At 41.5% G+C, this 21,233-nt stretch overlaps 1 protein-coding gene across 5 annotated transcripts in view; it reads left to right on the top strand.

Annotated features, from left to right (window-relative positions):
* The first annotated feature begins 12,715 nt into the window (after positions 1 to 12,715).
* The window catches only part of MON2 (MON2 homolog, regulator of endosome-to-Golgi trafficking), a 113,589-nt gene continuing 105,071 nt past the window's right edge, over positions 12,716 to 21,233 (top strand). For 2 of the 5 annotated variants that reach the window (XM_029953566.1, XM_029953564.1), the window contains exons 1-2: positions 13,128 to 13,218; positions 13,438 to 13,552. Coding sequence is in view for 2 of the 5 variants with exons in the window: in XM_029953563.1 (XP_029809423.1) it covers positions 13,108 to 13,218 (111 nt within the window). In the remaining 3 variants the exon portion in view is untranslated. Of the gene's footprint in view, positions 13,219 to 13,437; positions 13,553 to 21,233 lie in introns of all 5 variants that reach the window. The other 3 variants (XM_029953563.1, XM_029953562.1, XM_029953565.1) reach the window with 2 other exon arrangements.

Genomic DNA, 21,233 nt, shown 5'->3' with positions numbered 1-21,233 from the left:
GTTTGACTTTTGCTCAAGTCATGCTCTCACAGTTGGTGGGTTCAAGTCCAACATTGAGCTCTGTGCTATCAGCTCAGAGCCCAGAGCCTGGTTCAGATTCTGCATTATCTTCTCTCTTTGCTGTTTCCCTACTCCTGCTCTGTCACTCTCTCTATCAATAAATAAATAAATAAAATAAAAACATTAAAAAAAGTCTAGCAATATAATTCCTTCATAATATTCTACAGAATATCATATGATAAATTCAGAAAACTTTTATGATTTTCACTTATGCTAAGATTAATAAAAAAGGTTTAAATATTTATTAATACATTAAAAACCAAAACAGGTTCCAGGCTCTGAGCTATCAGCAGAGTCTGATGAGAGGGTCAAACTCACAAGTTGAAATCTGGTGCTCAATTGACTGAGCCACCCAGGCACCCCTATGCTAAGATTTGTTTATGCTTTTTATTTTTTTAGTTTTTATTTATTTCTTTAAGTAGGCTTTATGACTAGTCTGTAGCCCAATGTGGGACTTGAACTCACAACTCTGATATCAAGACATGAGTCGAGGGATGCCTGGGTGGTTCAGCCAGTTAAGCATCTGACTCTTGATTTCGGCCCAGGTCATCATCTCACAGTTTGTGAGATGGAGCCCCATCTTGGGCTTTGCACTGACAGTGCAGAGCCTACTTGGGATTCTCTTTCTCTTTCTCTCTCTGTCCCTCCCCACTTGCATACACACTCTCTCAAAATAAACAAACAAACAAACTTTAAAAAAAAATAAAACCTGAGCTGAGATCATGAGTTAGATGCCTGGGGCACCTGGTGGCTCAGTCAGTTAAGTGTCTGGCTTCCGGCTTCGGCCCAGGTCATGTTCTCATGGTTTGCGGGTTCGAGTCCCATGTCGGGTGCTGTGCTGACAGCTAGCTCAGAGCCTAGAGCCTGCTTCGGATTTTGCGTCTCCCTCTTTCTCTGACCCTCCACTGCTCGTGCTGTCTCTATCTCTCAAAAATGAAAACATAAAAAAAAGAGTTAGATGCTTAACCGAGTCACCCAGGCACCCCCTTTTAAAACCCTTAACTAGTGTTCTCTCAGTCATAGCAATTGCTTTTCTAGCTCTTTCTTGAAGCCTGAAGCTGGCTCCTTCTAACACTGGCTGCTCTCTCTGGCTTCCCTGTTAAAGACAAGCACCTAGTTAGCCGCAGGGTCTCCACTGGTCCCATTCTGGCCTACTACTCAGAAGGCCAGAAGTCAAGCTGTCTGAGGCTAGGGGCAATGCAATCAAACAAGCCTGGGCTGTGCTCAGCTCTGTGTCCAATGTTACCAGGAAGCTGCTCTTTCAAGCATGGCTATCCTGCATCTGGATCGTGTGCAATCAACTTGCTCAGTGATGTGGGCCATTCCTTGCTTACTGAAGCTCCTAGACCACATAAATGCCTGTCTACTGTACCGTAACTTTCTAGACCACTAGCGCTTATACAGTCTCCTGACAGTTGAGAAGCAAGGAGCTATTTGGACTTAACTATTTCCTTGGTCTCTTTGACCCCTGACCATGACTTTAAAAATATAAAGTCACTAATCTTGTAATGCAGTAATGTATTTAAAAGAAAGATTTATCAAATGTTGGATATATTATCATAGTCAAAGTAACCAAGACTCAGGGAAGAATCTACACTGTTTTCATTGATCTGAAGAAGAACTGCTGCTGTTACTTGAGTTTTATTTCAAAGATTTAAGACACGTACCTCTGGTACACACCGTGTGCCACATACCGTTGCCTTCATGGTGGCCAGGTATTGTTACATTGGAGGTCTTAAAATCAGGAGAAAGAAATCTCATTCTTTTTTTAAAATTAAAAAAAATTTTTAGTGTTTATTTATTTTTGATAGACAGAGAGAACACAAGGTGGGGGGCGGGGAGGAGAGAGAGAGGGAGACACAGAATCTGAAGCAGGCTCCAGGCTCTGATGTCAGCACAGAGCCCAACATGGGGCTCGCACCCACAGACTGTGAGATCATGACCTGAGCTGAAGTCGGATCCTTAACCAACTGAGCCACCCAGGTGCCCCAATTTAAAATTTTAAAAAAGTTTTTTATTAAAAAATATTTTTTAATGCTTATTCATTTTTGAGAGACAGAGAGATAGAGTACAAGCAGGGGTGGGACAGAGAGAGAGGGAGACACAGAATCCAAAGCAGGCTTTAGGCCCGATGTGGGGCTCGAACTCACGAACCATGAGATCATGACCTGAGTTGAAGTCGAACACTTAACCAACTGAGCCACCCAGGTACCTCATCATTCTTTTTAAAAAAAGCTTACTTATTTTGAGACAGAGAGCGAGAAAGAGAATGTGAGTCGAAGAGGGACAGAGAGAGAGGGAAAGAGAGAGAACCCCAAGCAGAGTTTGTGCTGTTAGCTCGGAGCCTGATTGGGGCCAGATCCCATGAGCTGTGAGATCATGACCCGAGCCAAAATCAAGAGTCAGATGCTTAACCATCTAGCCACTCAGGCCTCCCACGAGATCTCATTCTACTGGCGGCATTCATGTACTCACTGGATTCCTCGTTCACTACCTCACTCAATGAACATTTTCAAGGGAGGGAAGCGGCTATTCAGGAAAAGCTATGTGGGAGAAGACGTGTGGCCCCTCCCACTTCCACAAGACTTATCCCAGCCCTGTCTGTGGGGGCACGGTGCCCAGTGTGTGGACCTCAGTCCCTTATTTTATTTTTCTTTGTTGATTTCTTGTCTTGTTTGTCAGTACCTTTGTTCCTCTATGATTGAGGACAAGAATCCGTATAATTAAAGCAGATGTTAATGAAGCCTCATATGCATATCCTAGTTGCCAGGAATATGGCAATGAATAACACAAAGGCCTTTCCACCAAAGAAATGGTAGTACAGTGAGGAGACAGAAAGAGAACCCTAAATCACATGGGATATATGTTATTCCCACAGGGAAAGGAGTGTTAAGACAAACCTAAGTTCTTTCTTTCTAAGCAAATAATCAATCTGAAAGGAAGGTTCCAATCAATAACATGCGCAGGAAACAGATCAAGGGAGGACACAGACCTCAAACTTGAACAGATTTTCAAGGGACCACAGGTCACTTCCAAAATACAGATGAAGTAGGAGCACACAGTTTACAGTCAAAAAAGTTGGAATGCTGACTAACTACTTACTAGCTAGAGGACCTTCAGTGACTGAATTAATCTCTTTGAGACTTAGTTTCCTCATCCATGAACTAAACAGGAAATCTTTTTCCCCCCATTCTTTTATTCATTTATTATATTCTTTTTTTAATAGTTTATTGCCAAGTTGGTTTCCATAAAACACCTAGTGCTCATCCTCACAAGTGCCCTCCTCCATGCCTGTCACCCTCCTTCTCCTCCCCCCCCACTTCAGCCCTCAGTTTGTTTTCAGTATTCAAAAGTCTCTCATGATTTGCCTCCCTCCTTCATCTTAGCTATTTCTCCTTCTTCTCCCCCACGGTCCTCTGTTAAGTTTCTCCTGTTACACTTATGAGTGAAAACATATGGTATCTGTCCTTCTCTGCCTGACTTATCTCACTTAGCATGACACCCTCGAGGTCCATCCATGTTGCCATGAATGGCCATATTTCATTCTCTCATTGCCACGTAGTACTCCATTGTGTATATATACCACATCTTCTTGATCCACTCATCAGGCGATGGACATTTCCATGTTTTGGCTATTGTTGACAGTGCTGCTATGAACATTGGGGTACACGTGCCCCTATGCATGAGCACTCCTGTATCCCCTGGGCAAATCTCTAGCAGTGCTATTGCCGGGTCATAGGGGAGTTCTGTTGTTAATTTTTTGAGGAACCTCCACACTGTTTTCCAGAGCGGCTGCACCAGTTTACATTCCCACCAACAGTGCAGGAGGGTGCCTGTCTCTCCACATGCCGGCCAGCATCTCTAGTTTCCTAAACAGGAATTCTTAATTCACAGGGTTTTGGTTTGGGTTTTGGTTTTTGTTTGCAAAGGTTAAAGCAAATGAGATAGTAAGTGCATTTAGTACAGGGCTTCACACACAGCTGTTCCATAAATGATAACTATTATCTCTCTTCACACTCAGAGGAGGATTCATGGGACAAACCTAGTCTGGATGCTGCTTGGCATGTACGTTCTCTCTCCTGATTTTTCCAGTCGGGGAAATAGCGAGCTAAACCAATGTGATTTCCTAACTTCATAACTGGCTTTATGAGACATGTCTTTTAACTCCAACGCAGCTGGACATGGATGTGTTAGCAGCAATGAGATAAGGCGAATTCGTAAGAATAACGCTATGAAACTACACTTGCCCATGTGATGAATGAGCAGGAGCCTGAGGAGCGGGAAGAGCCAGCCAGAGAATGGATTAACTGAGGCCGTAAGAAGTCTAGCAAGGCGGCGGCACTTAAAGTCCAAAAACAGATTAACAAATAACCCATGACATTAATATTCAGGGTGGATAATTGACTTCAAGAAGATGCAGCCAGAGGGACTGAATGTTCAGCCATGTGTGCAGCAAAGCTCTTGGATTCAGGGACCCAAGGGCAGGCAGTATTCTGAGATCCAGGCTGGTGGGGGTCATAGGCAGCTGGAGTTGAGGAACTCTCAGTTTGAGGAGGTGTCTGGGGGTTTATAAAACTAATCTTAGAGTACTGAAGGGGTGCCAGATACCTTACAAACCAGGGTTTCAAGTATAGGATAACAGAGCAGTGATCTAACTACTGGAACTGATGCTAGCAAGCTTGGCACTACTGACATTTTGGATTGGGAAGTTCATTGTTGGGGGGCGCTGCCACATGCATGGTAATATGGTTAGCATTGGCCCTGGCTTCTACTCACCGGATGCCATTAGTATCCCCTCTCCAAGTCCCGACAATCTAAAATGTCTGCAGTCATTGCCGAGTGGTCCCAGTGCAGGGAGGGTGAGAAGACCGGAGGGGGAAAACTGCCCTCAGTTGGGAATCCCCGGGTTAGATGGTGCCTCCTGAGAGAGCGCTGCTGCAGGGGTACAGGCTGAGGTGAGGGTCTCAAGGATAAGATGATCCACAATACGTAATGGCTGACAGGCCAGTAAGACAGTGTAGTGAGCATTCTGTCCAGATCCCTGCGCCTTCTTTCATTTCTGTGTAGCTTGTCCAGTCTTCTCATCCTCCTCTCCCTCCTCCTCTCCTACCTCTCCTTCCTCTTCCTCTTCTCTCCTCTTTTCCCTCCTCCCTCCTCTTCCTCTCCTTCCTTCCTTCTTCCTCTTTTCCTCCCCCCTCTCCATCTCCTACCTCTCCTTCCTCTTCCTTTCTTCTTCCTTTTCTTCTCCTCCCTCTCCTATCTTTCCTTCCTCTTCCTCTTCCCCCTTCTTTCTCCTTCTCCTTCTTCCTCATTTTATTATTTTCTTATTTTTTTTCTTAGAGAGAGAGAGAGAGAGAGTGCATGCTCAAGAGCACCAAGCAGGGGATGGAGAAGGACAGAGGGAAAGAGAGAGAGAATCTCAAATAGGCTCCGTGCTCAGCTTGGAGCCTGATATAGGGCTCAATCCCACAAACTTGGGATTATGACCTGAGCCTAAATCAAGGCTTGGACAGTCAACTGACTGAGCTACCCAGACACTCCTGTTATTCTTCTTTTGTCAGAATAGGCCCTTAGTTAGGTTCTGAAAGGATACCTGGAGGTTGGCAACAAGGAAGTCATGTCCAGCTATCTGGAGAGTCAGAGGCCTGTCCTGGCAGCAAACCATAAGAAGCCGGATCAAACCAGAAAGGCCCAAGATGGTGGGTGCCATGATAGGAAAGCCCTGACCAAAAAAAGGAAGAAGAGGCCTGAAATCCTGCTTCTCTGCCTCAAGTAATGAATGTTTCACCTAGTTAACAACTGTCAATAAAAGATAGAAACCCAAATTCCAGGGTGTGCCGCTCTGTCTCTGACTCTCTCTCTCTGGCTCACCTGCTCTCACATCTCAAGAGTGTACCTTTGCTTTAATAAACTTTCCCACTTGTGTGGCTCACTGGCTCTGTTGTGTCTCTCCTTGAATTTTTTCTTGTGAAAAGGCCAAAAACCTTCCACAACATCTTTGGGGTTGGCCTGGGTCAAGGGGTTGGGGTCTCCCCAGTTCACCTGGTAACACTTTCTGCATGATATTGCCTCCAAAGTGCTGCCTGTGGACTCCCGGAATTCCTTTGCTCCACGTACTTGAAAGGCATATTACCGGAGGGAGCTCTTGGCCAGTGGCTGTTGCATAAGAAATCTCCTTTGCCTAGAGGGTTGGGGCTTTCCCTGATTGGCCTTTTTTGCTTCCCTGCTTCTCCCTCCCACTTTCTACTGGCTTCTCCTGGGAACTCTCCTTAATAAATTAACTGCATACAAATGTCTCCTTAGAGTCTGCTCCTGGGGAACCCAGCAGTAGGGCTGCACTTGAGAAACAGACTCAGGTGTGAGAAACAAGTCCAGGAAAGCAGAAAGAAGGAAGACTATGAATGATGAGTCTGGCCTGAGCACCCTCCAACCCCCCACCATCACTGTGGTTTTCAGCATGAGACCCAGCAGTGAGAGACATGATTTAAGAAGCAGGGGAGGACTAGCCAGTGGGGTCTTGGTCTCGGGAACAAAACTGAAAGCAAAAATAGAGCACAAGGCCTCAAGGCAATACAAAAATATTGGAACTATTAGAGAAAATACCTCTAAATGATTTGTTGTTAATGTTAAATATCTCCAGAGAATCTTCACCACAGAATGAAGGACTTTGTAATCCTCTGTACTCTGCAAATGTTGAAAGGGAGTGTTTCAATCTGTACTTTTGTAATGTAGAAAGATTCTGGCAAATCTGCGTACAGCTTTTCTGCACCATTTGCACTCAGGTGTGGCCCGGTGTTTAACTGATACAATGATTTAGGGAAGGACGAGCTAAGAGGAGTTTCCTAAGAAAGCTGGCTGTCTTGTTCACTGTTCCTACGTTATTGCTGCCTTTCCACCCAACAGGCAACAAACTCCTGCACCAAGTTTAAAATATGTTCTTAAAGCAGTTATAACAAAGACAGAAAATACAGTGTTTGAAAGATAATTTTGGAGGTGCACCTGGCTGGCTCAGTCCGTACAGCATGTGACTCTTGATTCAGCGTTGTAAGTTTGAGCCCTGCGCTGGGTATAGACATCACTTTAAAAAACCCAATAATAAAAATTAAAAATTTCATCTTTAAAAAAGGATTTGAAGAGAACCATAAAGAGCGTATAAACAACTTATTCTTACATCTAAGAACACAGTGTTTAAAACCGCAAATTATAGGTTCTCCACTCATAATTTATCTTTTGTAATCATTTCTTTATCCTGTAAAGAAACCATGTGTTCTTCAGTCAGTATGTAATTTAGACCAGCCAGCAAGTTATAATTTTTAATTCTGAAAATTAAAGTTTCGGGGATTTTTTTGAGAATAGTTTTAAAAAAATACATAGACAGCATTATCAGGAGGCATTAAAAACTAATCATTTCTGGACTTAGTAAAATTCTTTGAAAAAGAAAACTGTAAAACTGAATTCATTTCAGGAAAATTAATTCAGAGATAGAAAAATAATGATGATGAAGGAAAAGGCAATAGAGTGAGACTAAAATAAGTCTAAAATTTAATTCCTAACAACTATTAATTATGAGGTTAACATATTTTTCATCTCTAAATATAAAGTTTAACTTATAAATAATACTTAGAATATAATTACTGATAAGAAGTGGGTAAGAAAGCATTTAAAAATACATTTACATATAGGGGCACCTGGTGGCTCAGTTGGTTAGGTGGCCGGCTTCAGCTCAGGTCATGATCTCGTGGCTGGTGGGTTTGAGCCCTGCGTTGGGCTCTGTACTGACAGTTCAGAGCCTGGAGCCTGCTAAGAACTCTGTGTCTCCCTCTCTCTCTGCCCATCCCCTGCTCATCCTCTGTCTCTCTCTCTCTCTCAAAAATAAATAAGCATTAAAAAATATATATTTGTATATAAAATTTCATATTAACTCATCCAACGAACAGATCTCTGATGTATTTCTTTCAACATAGTTGTCCATGTCTGTATCATGTGAAACCCTTGCCCTGACCACATAAACCATAGCTGTTGGAACCAGAGATGTCTCCTGGTTCTGTCTCCAAGGATAGTTGATCTGTATTCTTTTAATTGATCTGGCAAAAAGCATAGTGAAATAGGAATATAGCATTTATATTCGATTGCTGAACTACTTAGTTTTTTTCTAATTTTTAGTAATTTTTTAGAAATTTGAATGTGACACATCAAGGGAAAGTATGTAGTTGGAAGGGTAGAGAAACAGACGTTAAATGGACACAGAAAAAGGAGAAAAGCAGCAGACACCATGAAGAAACTAAAGTTATGAGAGAGCAGGACCCTGGTGACCTGTGGAGTCAGGAGTGAGGCAACTGGTTGGCAGAAGTAAGAGAAATATTAACAGAAACACGGAGTCGACTGTCTTGGTAATACTTCAGGATCATACGAGGGAGAAGGAAGCAACGTACATCTGCTGAGATGAGTCAAGCCGTATGGATGCCCAAGGGCTCTCTAGTTTTCAAACTACATTCTGGCTCTGTGAAACCAAGCTTTTCCTGTATTTCCATATGGCTCTCCCTTGTGGCTGAAATTCCTTGGTCTTTTACTTTTACACGGGTTATTTTCTTAAAGTTCCACTGCTTGAGGTATCTAAAAGAATCTAACTAGTATACCATGTAAAGGAGTTTGGGCTTTAATCTAAAAACATTAGAAAATCATAAAACGGCTTCATACTTTGATTCTAGAGAGAAGACAAGTGTGAAAAACAAATTAAAAATGGACTAGAGGTAGGGATTATACATTGGAAACTGTTGTTTTAAACCAGAGGGAGATGATGATGGCCTGAGAATGGAGAAAATGGATGAACTGAAAGTTCTGAAGGCGGATGAATGGAACAGAATTTGATTCCGCTTGGATGTAGTGGATAAGGGAGTGGTTAAGAATCAAGTCTGATTCTTAGTTTCCTGATCTGGGCAACAGGATAGATAGTGGCAAACAATTTCTTTCATTGAGAAAGATAATGTATGAAGAGGATGAACTCCTTTTTGGGAAGGAGTATAGGTGTCGATGGGATTTCCAGGTAAGGACGTCCAGTAGGCAGTGGAATATTCATGTCTGGAGCTCACACAAGAGCTCTGGGATCATACTTTTGTATATAAGTCTTGATATCATGATTCTCAGAGATAGTCCAGTAATGGTTTCTTGTTTTATTCCCTTAGCACTAGATTCAGAAATGTACTTGGACTAGGCTGTGTTAGCCTAGGGAAGGTGAGCATAAGGGGATTTTTCATGTCCAAGTATTCTCTGTAGGCTACCTTAGCGATCATGCTGTGCATTATGTAGCTCTAGATTGGTGAGCTACCTTGCTTAGGTGAGAAGGTCTCTAGAGAATGCTATGTATAGGCCCAGGCTAAGTTTACATATATAAGGGGAGGATGAGAAGGCAAAGTGAAGTTTCTAGGTCTGATGTTATGTATTCCAGAAAGTCTGAACATTTGGAAGGCTGAGAAGCTTGCATTTCCATCTCTTAGCTGATACTGCAACCACGTACCTGTTGTAGGATTTCTGTTAATCTGACATTCTACTGCTATTTGTCAATATGGAGGTTAATACAGGGTATTATCAATAAGTTGGTAGGGGCGCCTGGGTGGCTCAGTCAATTGAGCATCTGACTTTGGCTGAGGTCATGATCTCAGTTTGTTTGTACCCAGTGTTGGGTTCTGTGCTGACAGCTCAGAGACTGGAGCCTGCTTTGGATTCTGTGTCTCCCTCACTCTCTGCCCCTCCCTTGCTCGTGCTCTGTCTGTCTCTCTCTCTCTCTCTCCCTCCCTCAAAAATAAACCCTAAAAAATTAAAAAAAAAAATAGGTTGGTACTAATTGAAACCATTGGTGCGCATAAGATTACTCTGAAAAATAAGGAAAAGAGAGGAAAGAATAGAATTCTGAGGAAATATTAATCTCTAAGGAGTAGGTGGAAGAGAGAAAAGTTCAAGAGGAGAATAAATGAATGATGGTGAAATCTGAGGGACTGAACAACTAGAAAGGTAAAATGAGTAATATTTGTATTTCACCATTACCTGAGAGAGAGATTTCAGAATGTCACTAGACAAGTTTTCTTGTTACACATGAATACATGCTCATTGTTAAGTAAATACATTTTCCTAAAGATTCTCAACAAAGGCTGAGAAAAAAAGAAAAAGATGTGGGTTTCCTAATTTTCAACTAGAAGTTCAAAGCTTGTTGATAACTAAGTCTATTTGTCTTTTTAATTTTTTTAATGTTTATTCATTTTTTGAGAGAGAGAGAGAACAAGTAGGGGAGGGCAGAGAGAGAAAGAAAGAGAGAGAAACAGAATTCCAAGTAGGCTCCAGGCTCCGAGCTGTCAGCACAGAGCCTGATGCAGGGCTCAAACTCAGGAGCTGTGAGATCATGACCTGAGCCGAAGTCGGACGTTTAACAGACTGAGCCACCAGGCGCCTCCAGCTAATTTCTTAACTTGTAGAATCAAGAATGATTTTGACTCCTGCTAACTTGGTTGGTTTTGGCATAAAGCCATGGTTTGCTTCTGTGGTAGTACAGTCTCTCTGGGCATACGTACATAGAAAACTATTTGGTTTTGTTATTTATTTAATTTGATTTTTGAGAGAGAGAGAGAGAGATCACACGAGTGGGGGTGAAGGGCAGAGAGAGAGAGAGAATGAAAATCTTTTTTTTTTATGTTTTATTTATTTTTGATACAGACAGAGACAGAGCATGAGAGAGGGAGGGGCAGAGAGAGAAGGAGACACAGAACCGGAAGCAGGCTCCAGGCTCTGAGCTAACTGTCAGCACAGAGCCCGATGGGGGCTCAAACCCACTAACGTGAGATCTGACCTGAGCCGAAGTCGGAGGCTTAACCGACTAAGCCACCCAGGCGTCCCAAGAATGAAAATCTTAAGCAGGCTCTATGCTCAGTGCAGAGCCCAATGGGACTCCATCCCATGACCTTGAGATCATGACCTGAGCAGATATCAACAGTCCTGAGCTTAACCCGGCTCAATCAACTGAGCCACCCAGGCAGCCCAAGAGGATTATTAAAAAAAAAAAAGTTTATTTATTTTTCAGAGAGAGAGAGAGAGACAGAACATGAGGAGGGTAGAGGTAGAGACAGAGAGGGAGACACAGGATTCGAAGGAGGCTCCAGGTTCCAAGTCGTCAACACAGAGCCTGGGGGAGCTGGAGGGGGAGGCTGGAACCCGTGAACCGGGAGATCAAGACCTGAGCTGAAGCTGGATGCTTAACAGACTGAGCCACCCAGGCGCCCCACAAGTTGGTCATTTTTAAAAGTCCCCTGGGATGTCAAGAATAATGTCTAATATACATTCTACCTAACACTTTGTTTTCTAAATTCACAGTTTTTAATATATAAAGCTTATGGTATAGAACCTATCAAATTTCCCAAAGTGGCAGTAGGCATAAATGATACAAACCAGTGTTCTGAGAGCTCTATTACCTCATCTGCTATCTTTATCCATCCTTGTGTTACTCGTCAAATGAGGGAAAAAAATATTTCGTTTGCAAAGTACTTATGATACAAGGTCTTATTTTACAGACAAATCTTTCCGCCCACTGACAACCTCACAGTCCGCTGCCGGCATACTGCAAAGTTGTCATTTGCTCAGTTGTCTGAGGTGTTCATTTCTTCATCTCCGACCTCTACCCTGGTTCAGGCTTTCCCTCCAACCTTTTCCGCTTCCTACTCAGTGGTTGCAAGATGTTTTGGGCAAAAGCATAGGTACCTAGATGTTGGGAAGCACACATGATTTTTCTGTTTACTTTCGCTGTTACCTAACGAAGGCTTTTATATCGGTTTATTATTTGTGCATCAAAACTGTTTTTAGTAGGGTATTCATCCATTAAAAGATTTATTGATCATCTACTATATGCCAAGGACTATTCTAAGTTCTGGAGACACAGAAGGGAACAAAGCAAAGGGAAAAATATCCCAATGCCTTTTAGCAGGGAAACTGGTGGTCAAAGGGGCGGGGCAGATCGCGTGGTTCCTGGCAGGTGTAAGGAGGAATTCTGACTTTTACCTTGGGCGAAACGGAAAGTCAGCGGAGGGTTTGGAACAAAAGGTAGTTTGCTCTGCCATTTTACAAATTAGGGAAATAAATGAGTACTTCGCAGTAAGTGCACCAGTATGCTTTGTGCAACTCTGTGGAGGAATTGCAATTTAGGTACTTAGGAAGAAAACAAAAAACAAAACAAAACAAAACAAAACAGGAGGTAGGCATTGATTTGGGGCCACTAGCCCAGAGATTCCAAGGGGACAGAAATGAAGAGGGACAGGACGGATGAAGATTAATACAAAAAGAAGCGAATTGTTTACACCGAAATACAACGTAACACGAACATACTCCAAGAGACACGCCAAGATATATGTGGCTCCGTTCTGACAGCTGTCACCTATCTAAAAAGCTTTAAACAAATTTAGACGCAGTAAAAGGTGGTCCAAGTCTAGCGGCTTGCCCAAAGTCGAGCTGGAGAAAACCGCCCAGCCAGGAGCAGATCTAGCCTCCGACGTGACCACGCCCCCGGCCCCGCCCCGCCTGCGGCTCACACCCCAGTTGGCCGCGGCGGGGGCGGTGGCCGCGGTGCCCGGAAGTGCGGCTGACGTGTCCCGGCCGCGCTCGGAATTGTGGGCGACTCGGCTAATGGCGTCGGTGAGTCTGGAGGGCTTGGGGAGCTAGCGCTGAAGCTTTTTGCCAGGTTGGCTGGTGACGAACTGTGTGGCCGGACCCCGCGGCAGCGGGAGGGACCTGCCCGCCTTGTGGGCTCCTCGGCGAGAGCCGGTGGAGCCTAGCGGGGCGGGGCGACTGGGGGGCGCCCCGGAGAGGAGCCGCGAGAGTTGCGAGGAGGCTGCGGGGGGCGCTCGGGTACGCTGTGGGTTCGTAGTCCAGGCCGGGCCGAGCCCCGCGGAGCCCGGGAGGCGGGCTGAACCGGGGCCGGAGACTCTCGGAGGGAGCTGCCGGTCGCCTGAAGGAGCTGACAGTGCTGGAGTTCGGTCGCACGGCTCAAATTGGATCGTAGTTTGGTGGATCATGTCCGGCACCAACAGCCCCGAGGCAGTGAAGAAGCTGCTGGAGAACATGCAGAGCGATTTACGGGCCTTGTCCCTGGAATGCAAGAAGAAATTCCCACCTGTCAAAGAGGTAAGCGTTGGGCGACGTCGGGAGAAGGCATGGCGAGCATGTCTGGTCCTATTAGGTCCAGTCCTTCGCTCCCAAACTTCTGTCCTGTCTGATTTTAATGTGGCCCTCACCTTTCCAGAATTGCTAGTCGGTGGGTTGTTCCACAAGCGCTCTTTTTAGTTTCCTTTGGAGATGTCTGGGGAGCTTTGATTTTTCTCTTCTCCTGTGCTCCGGATTCAGGAATGAAGTTGGCGGAGGGAGCCGATGCAGCGAATTCAGCTGAACGGATCTTACCCTCGCCTTTTCCGGCCTTTTTCAAACTTGAAGGTAGCCAAGCCAGAACTGAAAAACTTAGGTTTGTTGCTTCTAAAACTAGCACCCATCGTTGTGGTGAAATCTGTGCTCCTCACGTTTATAGTGTGTATCACTCAAAGGGAAGTAGCTTTTCTTGTTTTGTGTCAATGAGCTTAAATCTGTGTCGGTACCACGAAGTATTAATATTCAGCCACTTGGGACAAATATTGGAGACCCACAATAATCATGTTAAGCCTTGTTATTAGCAATACTTCAATGGGAAGTTTGGGTTTAGAGTCAAATCCAATGCACCTTGCAATACATCAGTACATATTAACCCCTTTGAGCTTTAGTTTTCTTTCCTGTGAAAATAGGGTTAAAGGGTGGACTTACTAGATTATATTGGTAAATTCGTCAGAGCAGAAAGGGTATTATTCAAGAGGCTTCAGTTAATATATATAAATTAAATTCCCCAAATATTTCTTAAATTGAAAATTTTGACATTTAGTCACTATTCTTTTTTTTCTCTCAAGATGCCATTTTATTTCTCTTAAACGTTTTAAAAATGCTTCCCAATTTCCTTTTTCATATCTGAAATAAGATATTTCAGGGATATATTGAAAAGGCCATTTTTTTCATTTTTATATAATGTAGTTTGGCATACCAGTAATTTTACTTACTATTTAGGATTCACTAGAAGTTTACTAAGGATATTGGAATATGTTCATATTAATTTAAATGTTTGGCCTTTATAAAGATTTTATAATTAAAACTTACCCAATAAAGTTTGGCTTTTAGGCTTCCAGGGAATCTTAACTTTTCTGTAAGTGCTTTTGGTTTCATCAGTCTTCAGCATGATCCAGCTAGTATTTCTTTAATGAAGTAAGCAAATATTACCCAATAATGGAACCTGATGTGCTACTTTTGGAAAGATGACTATCCTCATGTATTTTATTTCAGATACTCAATAGCGTGTGATATCAATTTTCATTATTTTCTCTGTTATTTTATGTTGAAAGTTATAATAAGTAATTTTAAAGAATTAAGCGGTTTTAAAGAATTTTAAAGAATTAGACTGTTCTATTATAATTTTAACAATAATTTATAGAACTGACTGTTCCCAGCTCTTAAAATTCATATAGAAACTGAGAGGTTCCTCTATATTACACATAAAGGCCTTTGTGGACTTGCTGAGAATTTAATTGCCATTTATGACATTATTTCTTTTAGAAAATGCACTTAGAATTCCAGATAGATAACTTACAGAGTCCTAGAACTCAGTCCATTTAATCTAGGAACTTTAAATAAAGCTCATTTGCTCTTTTACTTGGACATTGGCCAAAGAAATACTTAGTGATTGCACCTACTTTGTGAGGTTAATGGCAAAAATTATTCTTTTTGTGAGTATCTCTGATACATAATTTCCTATTATAGCACCTACTCCATAAGAATTTGTTGAATGTGAGAACTTTGCTTAACCAGGGGCACTTCTAATATTTAGGGGCCTACTTTAGGAATTAGAAAATGACCATTATTGTGTTACCAGTTTAAAACAGTAATGAAGTAATTAGTGTAAGAATAATGATTTTATAGGAGGGATCCTTGACTTTCAAGAAATATTTTGATTGAATTAAATTTATCTTGATAAATTAATAGCAATTTTGGCCTTTGTTCTCTAAGAAACTGGTAAGTTTTAACTTTATTTATTTTGGGGGTGGGGAGAGCATGGTGCTTGGTAGACCTTAAGGGAAAGCCTGTCTCTCTCTCTCTGTATTTCTTTCTCTGTCTCTCTCTCTTCCCTCCCTCATTTCTTTATTTTTGAGAGAGCGTAAGCAAGAGGAGGGTCAGAGAGAGGGAGACACAGAATCTGCAGCAGGCTCCAGGCTCAGAACTGCCAGCACAGAACCCAACGTGGGGCTCGAAACCATAAACAGGGAGATCATAACTTGAGCTGAAGTCAGATGCTTAACCTGCTGAGCCACCCAGGTGCTAGGTAGTAGTCTCCTAGTATCTTCACAGTTATTATTTGAAAAATACTTCTTCTGAACTTCTTTTTATTTATTTAAAAATTTTTTAAAAATGCTTATTTATTTTTGAGAGAGAGAGTGTAAGTTGGGGAGAGGCAGAGAGTGAGGGAGACACAGAATCTGAAGCAGGCTTCAGGCTCTGAGCTGTCAGCACAGAGCCCGACGTGGGGCTTGAACTCGCCAACCACAAGATCATGACCTGAGCCGAAGTTGGACACTTAACCAAGTGAGCCACCCAGTCGCCCCACTTCTCAAATTCTTATAAGGGCACTTAAGATGTTACAGTGGTAATTGTATATGTGCTTGGGAAGGGAGGTCTCCTTCCCCAGTACTTTTTTTTTTTAATGTTTATTTATTTTTGAGAGAGAGAGAGGGAGAGAGAGAGAGAGAGAGAGAGCGCGCGAGCAGGTGCGGGGAGGAGCAGAGAGAGAGGGAGATCATGACCTGTGCCAAAGTCAGACGCTTAATCAACTGAACCACCCAGGAACCCCTCCAGTACTTTTTAAACAAGGTAGAATAAAGTGATATTATCTGGATTTGTTTAGTCTTTATTTTAAGTTTCTAGTAGTTACTCCTTTTTTGATCATGGTTGCTTACAGAGGAAAAGAGTATTCATAAATGATAGTGCCTTATTTATTGATACTTAACTTCTTGGGATTTTCTACATGTTTTTTTTTTCCATCTTGTTTTCACTTATAAATCTATCCTTTGTATATTAAATTGTTTTAATACCTGCTATAATTTCACTGTCATAATAAAAGCAGTAATGAAATAACAGCAATACATTCCTCCTCCCCCCTTTTCCTCTGCTTATTTTTCTTAGTCCTTAAATATAAATCTTCATGTTTCAGCAGTGTAACCTTTTTAGCCCAAGTGTGCTAGCTAATTTGTTCTGGAATACTTGTATGAAAAATTTTTTCTTTGCCTTAAAAATTACTTTAATGCTTTTTAAAATTGCTTCTGTGTAAGTGAAATTCACTGCCTTCAGAGGCAGTAGTCTCTGAAGCTTTATATTTATGTATTTAGTGAATAAAACATTTTGGTCATTTTCTGTTTGCAGGCATTATTCTGGGAACAACTAAGAGGGATCTGAGTTTGGAAGTATGTCAGAGTTCGTAATCCTTGAGTTGAGTCTTAATAGGATGAGTAGAAGCTAGCCAGTAGAAGAAGGAGGGTGGTCATTCTAGGCAGAGGAAATAGCTCATATTTGTATTCCATGTTAAATAAATTTCATGCTGAAGGTAATTTGGAGCCATTAAAGTTTTTTAAGAGAAGGAATAATATTAAATTCATATTTAGTAATATTTCTATAACAGTATTGATGGAAAGAATTAGAGGGGACTAAGATTGAAGCAAAGAGAATAAATTTTAAAGAGTGATGATTGTGTCGGCATAGCAGTAGAGGTAGATGGGAGGTTGCTTGCATTGTGGTGGTCATGTATGAAAGAGAGAGTATCGATTGAAAAGAGACTTAGCAGTTTAAATTATCAGGGCATAGTGACCATTTATATAACATAGAGAAAGAAATCTGATGCCTCCCACGTTCTGGCTTGGGAAACTGGATAGATCACTAAGAGAAGGACCGTTAAGAGGAGGTGATGTTTTGGGGCAAAGTTAGTAGTCATGAATATAATAATTTGAAGATTTATGTGTGACGTCAAGTCAAACTGACCAGTAGGTATTTGAAAATGATGGTTTGGTTCTTAAGGAGAAGGTCTAGAATTTCAGATTTAGGAGTATGAGTTTATATATGATAGTAGAAACCGTAGAGTAGGTAGGATGGGTCTGGAGCAGTGTACAGAATGAGACTATCAGGGCCAAAGAAGGAACTTTGGAAAAAAACATCAGGAAAGGGAAAGAGGCATCTGACTGACTATGGTTTAGGATATGGGAGAGAAAGGGAATACATGGTGGAGCAAGGTCCCTGAGAAGCTGGACTTTCAAGGGCATATATGTGAATGCACTGGCTTTCAGTCTGAGAAGGAGCATATTTTCTTCTGACAGCGGAAGGGAGAGATAGGAAGTTGTGGACAGTTTGGCCTATGGCTTCTAAGGAAGGTAGCAGACAAGCTTATTGCTGGGAGCAATTAGTGTTGAAAGGAGCGAGGGGCAGAAAGTTTGAGGGAAGCAGTGAATAGCTTTGGAGAGGAGGAGGAGATATTAACTTGGGACATTAGAGTCTTGGCAGGAAAAGTGATTGAAATGATGATAGATCATGAGATCTGTGTTGTAATTCTAAAGAAGGAAATCCATACAACGTTGATTGATTGGAAGAAGATGGAAGGGCTAAGGGACCAGCAGCACCAGTCAGATCAAAGAGCAGTGGAGCCGAGTTGGAGAGCTAGCAGGACAGATTTTGGCACACTCAGGGTAGTGAATTTCAGGTTGCCAAGTCATGCTGTGCTGGAGGATGATGAAGTCCAGGGAATGGTGGTAGAAGAGGAAGGGAATGAAGATCATTTGAGTTGAGATGGTTAGAATTAGGGTATTGAATGGATTTTCTCTCTCTTTTTTAGTGAGATGGAATCAGTAAGGATGTAAATAATAAAAAAGTGCAAGTAGTGTACCCGCGCTATGTACTTTGTTTCCCCTTATGTATTTGGGCTTGACCGAACTTGTTTGGCAGGGATTTTTGCCTTAAAAAGCAGTTGTTCTTGTGGTAGAGTTCCTCAGTGCTCCGTGTTTTTATGTATTAGTTTGGTGAAAGAGATGCCTTTTACTTACCATGACAGAATTCTCCCTTTAACCAGCTATTTGGGGACTGAGGACCAAGTTAGTCAGCTCTTCTGGTAGGTGGGAGACCTCCTTTTCAGGACCTTGTGACAGTGAAGAATGAGGACTGAATAATGTTTATTACATGCTTAGTTGGTAGCTGTTTTGGTTTGGTGGTTTGGTATTTTATACAGTACACTATAGTTTTTTTTTTTTTTTCTGTTGACGTTGGTTGGAGAAATTCATTCCTGACACAACCAATTGTGTTTTCTCCCATAAGCATAATAGAATAAGTTGATATTTAATATAATGAAATAAATTAATTTTCATAACTTATTAAAAAATTGCCAACACCAGCCACATAAATAATGACAGATATGGTAAGGAGTTAGAAATCATTTTGGTCAAGACTTACATTCCTATATAATGCAGTTTTAGATAATTGTGTTAGATGTGCAAGTGGCCTTTGAACTTTATTTTTTTGTTTTGTTTTGACTGTGCTCTTTCTTTGACTTTATTCCAGAAAAGTTACATTAGATTCCTAAGGTCTCATTAAATTCATTTTCTTCCGATAAATAGTTTAGATGTTACTTCAAGAATATATAAGCATAACTTTTCCACTAGGACTTCGAGGAAAATTTTGCTAGATTATTGCAGTATTGTAAGAGCATTTTACATGAGAGTTATTTAAAAAGCTTTTGGTTATTCTGTGACATGTATTATACAGTTATGAAAGTGCCATAACCAGCAAAATTTATTGTTAAAGTATAAAACATAACAGTTTATTTTTTACTAAGTTTTTGACCACTGCATTTTTACATTTTTACAGAAAATGAATGAGCAACGATCAGTGGGAACATAGTTTAGTCAAATGTATTGATTATCTGTTTAGCACTGTGCTTTGGTGATACAGAAGAAATAAATGACATTGATCTGGCTCATAAACCAAAAAGGAAGACATACTCTAAAAATGGAGATATTTTTCTTTTTTCTTTTGAATAAGCATAGCTTATTTTCAGTCATGTGCAAAACACTAGGTTTTGCTATCACTGTTATAATTTAATAGAATTTATTAGTTTCTTAAGTATAAAGCATAGCAGGAAATACAAAAAATGAATGAGAGACTGCCTTTATCTTTTTGAAGTTAACTCATTGTTGAGTAAAGTATTGCCTTTCCATTAGGCTAGGGACCTTGCATCCATTGACTTTATTACAAGATGCTATTTTAATATTTCAGATGAGGGAGTTGCATAAGTGAGTGGATCTAGAAAGTGGAAGAGCTGCGATGTGGCCCCGTGGGCATCCTCGCACTCCCCTTCAGTATATAATGCTGCAGAAGGCCTTCAGAACATACTTACCTTGTTTTTATGATTGTTCTCATTTATCTGCCTTGCTTTATTATTTGTTACTGTTCATCATTCCTGCTGTGCTGCCATTCTCTCATTTTGATGTTTGTAGCACTCTGCTTTCCAGTTTCTCCCTCTCTCTGAGTATTCCTTCTCCTCATATCCCGAGTTCTGTTTTCAGGCCTCTTCTGCAGGCTCATCCCTTATTACTGCCATCTACTTACCCCTTGCTGCTGGCCTTACCCTGATACTGATGACTCCAAAATCTACCCCGCGGACTCTTCTCTCCTGAGTGTAGACCAGTGTTTCCAGCTGTCTGTTGAACACATCCACCAGAATATCTTTCCCATACTTGACATAGGACTTTTAATTTGCCTCAAAACTTGCCCTTTACCCTCATTTCACTTGGTCTTTTAATGGCGTTTATCACTGTTGGTTACCTTAGTCACATTTGGCCATCTTCTTCCCCTCAGCTCTCTTTCTTTATTCATTGTCAGCTATTCCTTCCTGGTCTGTAGTTTCCAACATACCTCTTCTTTTTTCTGTTCTCAGCTTATTATTTTAGTACCAAATTTCAAATGCCTGGCCATTAATATGCATTAATGGCACAAAAAATAAATCATTCTGTATGTTGGGGTGCCTGGGTAGCTCAGTCAGTTGAATGTGTCATTTTGGCTCAGGTAATGATCTCGTGGTTTTGAGTCCGAGCCATTTGTCGGGCTCTCTGGTGACAGCTCAGAGCCTGGAACCTGCTTGGAATTCTGTGTCTCCCTCTCTCTCTGCCCCTAGCCTTCTCTTTCTTTCTTTCTCTCTCTCAAAAATAAATAAACATTTAAAAAAGTTAAAAGAAAAACCGTTCTGTGTGTAACCACTACCCTCAGTGGCTACTCTGTGCTTACAGGGTTCGTTAGTGTAGCATTTAAGACTCTCCTTGATCATCCCACCCTTCTTTTCTAGCTTCATCATCCTCAGTTTTTCCTCATATGCTTTTGTACTTCAGCCAAGGTGTATTGCCTGCTATTTATTTTCCGAATATATCCTACTGCTTCCCTCTTCCGTGCTTCTAAGTTTCCTTTTGCTGGCCCAGAATCACCTTCTCCTATCTTTTTTTTTTTTTAATAAATTTTCATTAATTTTTGAGAGAACATGAGCAGGGGAGGGACAGAGAGGGGGACAGGAGATCCAAAGTGGGCTCTGTGCTGACAGCAATGATTTGGGGCTCGAACTCACAAACCATGAGATCATGACCTGAGCCTAAGTCAGACGCAACCTACTGAGCCACCCAGGTGCCCCACCTTCTATCTTTTTAAATTAAAAATTTACCTTTCGTTAATCCCACTTTAAATGTTCCTCATCCATTTGTTGCATGAATAAATTAACTTTACAGAGAATTTTCTACTTTCTTCCCTCATTCCCTTCATTCATTTGTTCGTGAAATGGTTTTTGACTACTTACTGTGTGCAGTCTACTAGTAGTTGTTAGAGCAAAAACAGTGAACAGCTCCTGCCGAGATTTTTAAGCTAATATGTTTTCCTCTCTTAACTTTCATTTATTTTATTTTTATTTTTTAAAAATGTTTTTATTTATTTTTGAGAGAGAGAGAGACAGTGCGAGCAGGGGAGGGTCAGAGAGAGAGAGGGAGACATAGAATCTGAAA

This window comes from Suricata suricatta, chromosome 10, assembly GCF_006229205.1.
Source record: "Suricata suricatta isolate VVHF042 chromosome 10, meerkat_22Aug2017_6uvM2_HiC, whole genome shotgun sequence".
NCBI classification, from domain to species: Eukaryota; Metazoa; Chordata; class Mammalia; order Carnivora; family Herpestidae; genus Suricata; species Suricata suricatta.
The sequence above is the reverse complement of the archived record's forward strand: the minus strand, read 5'-3'. Positions and strand labels throughout refer to the sequence as shown.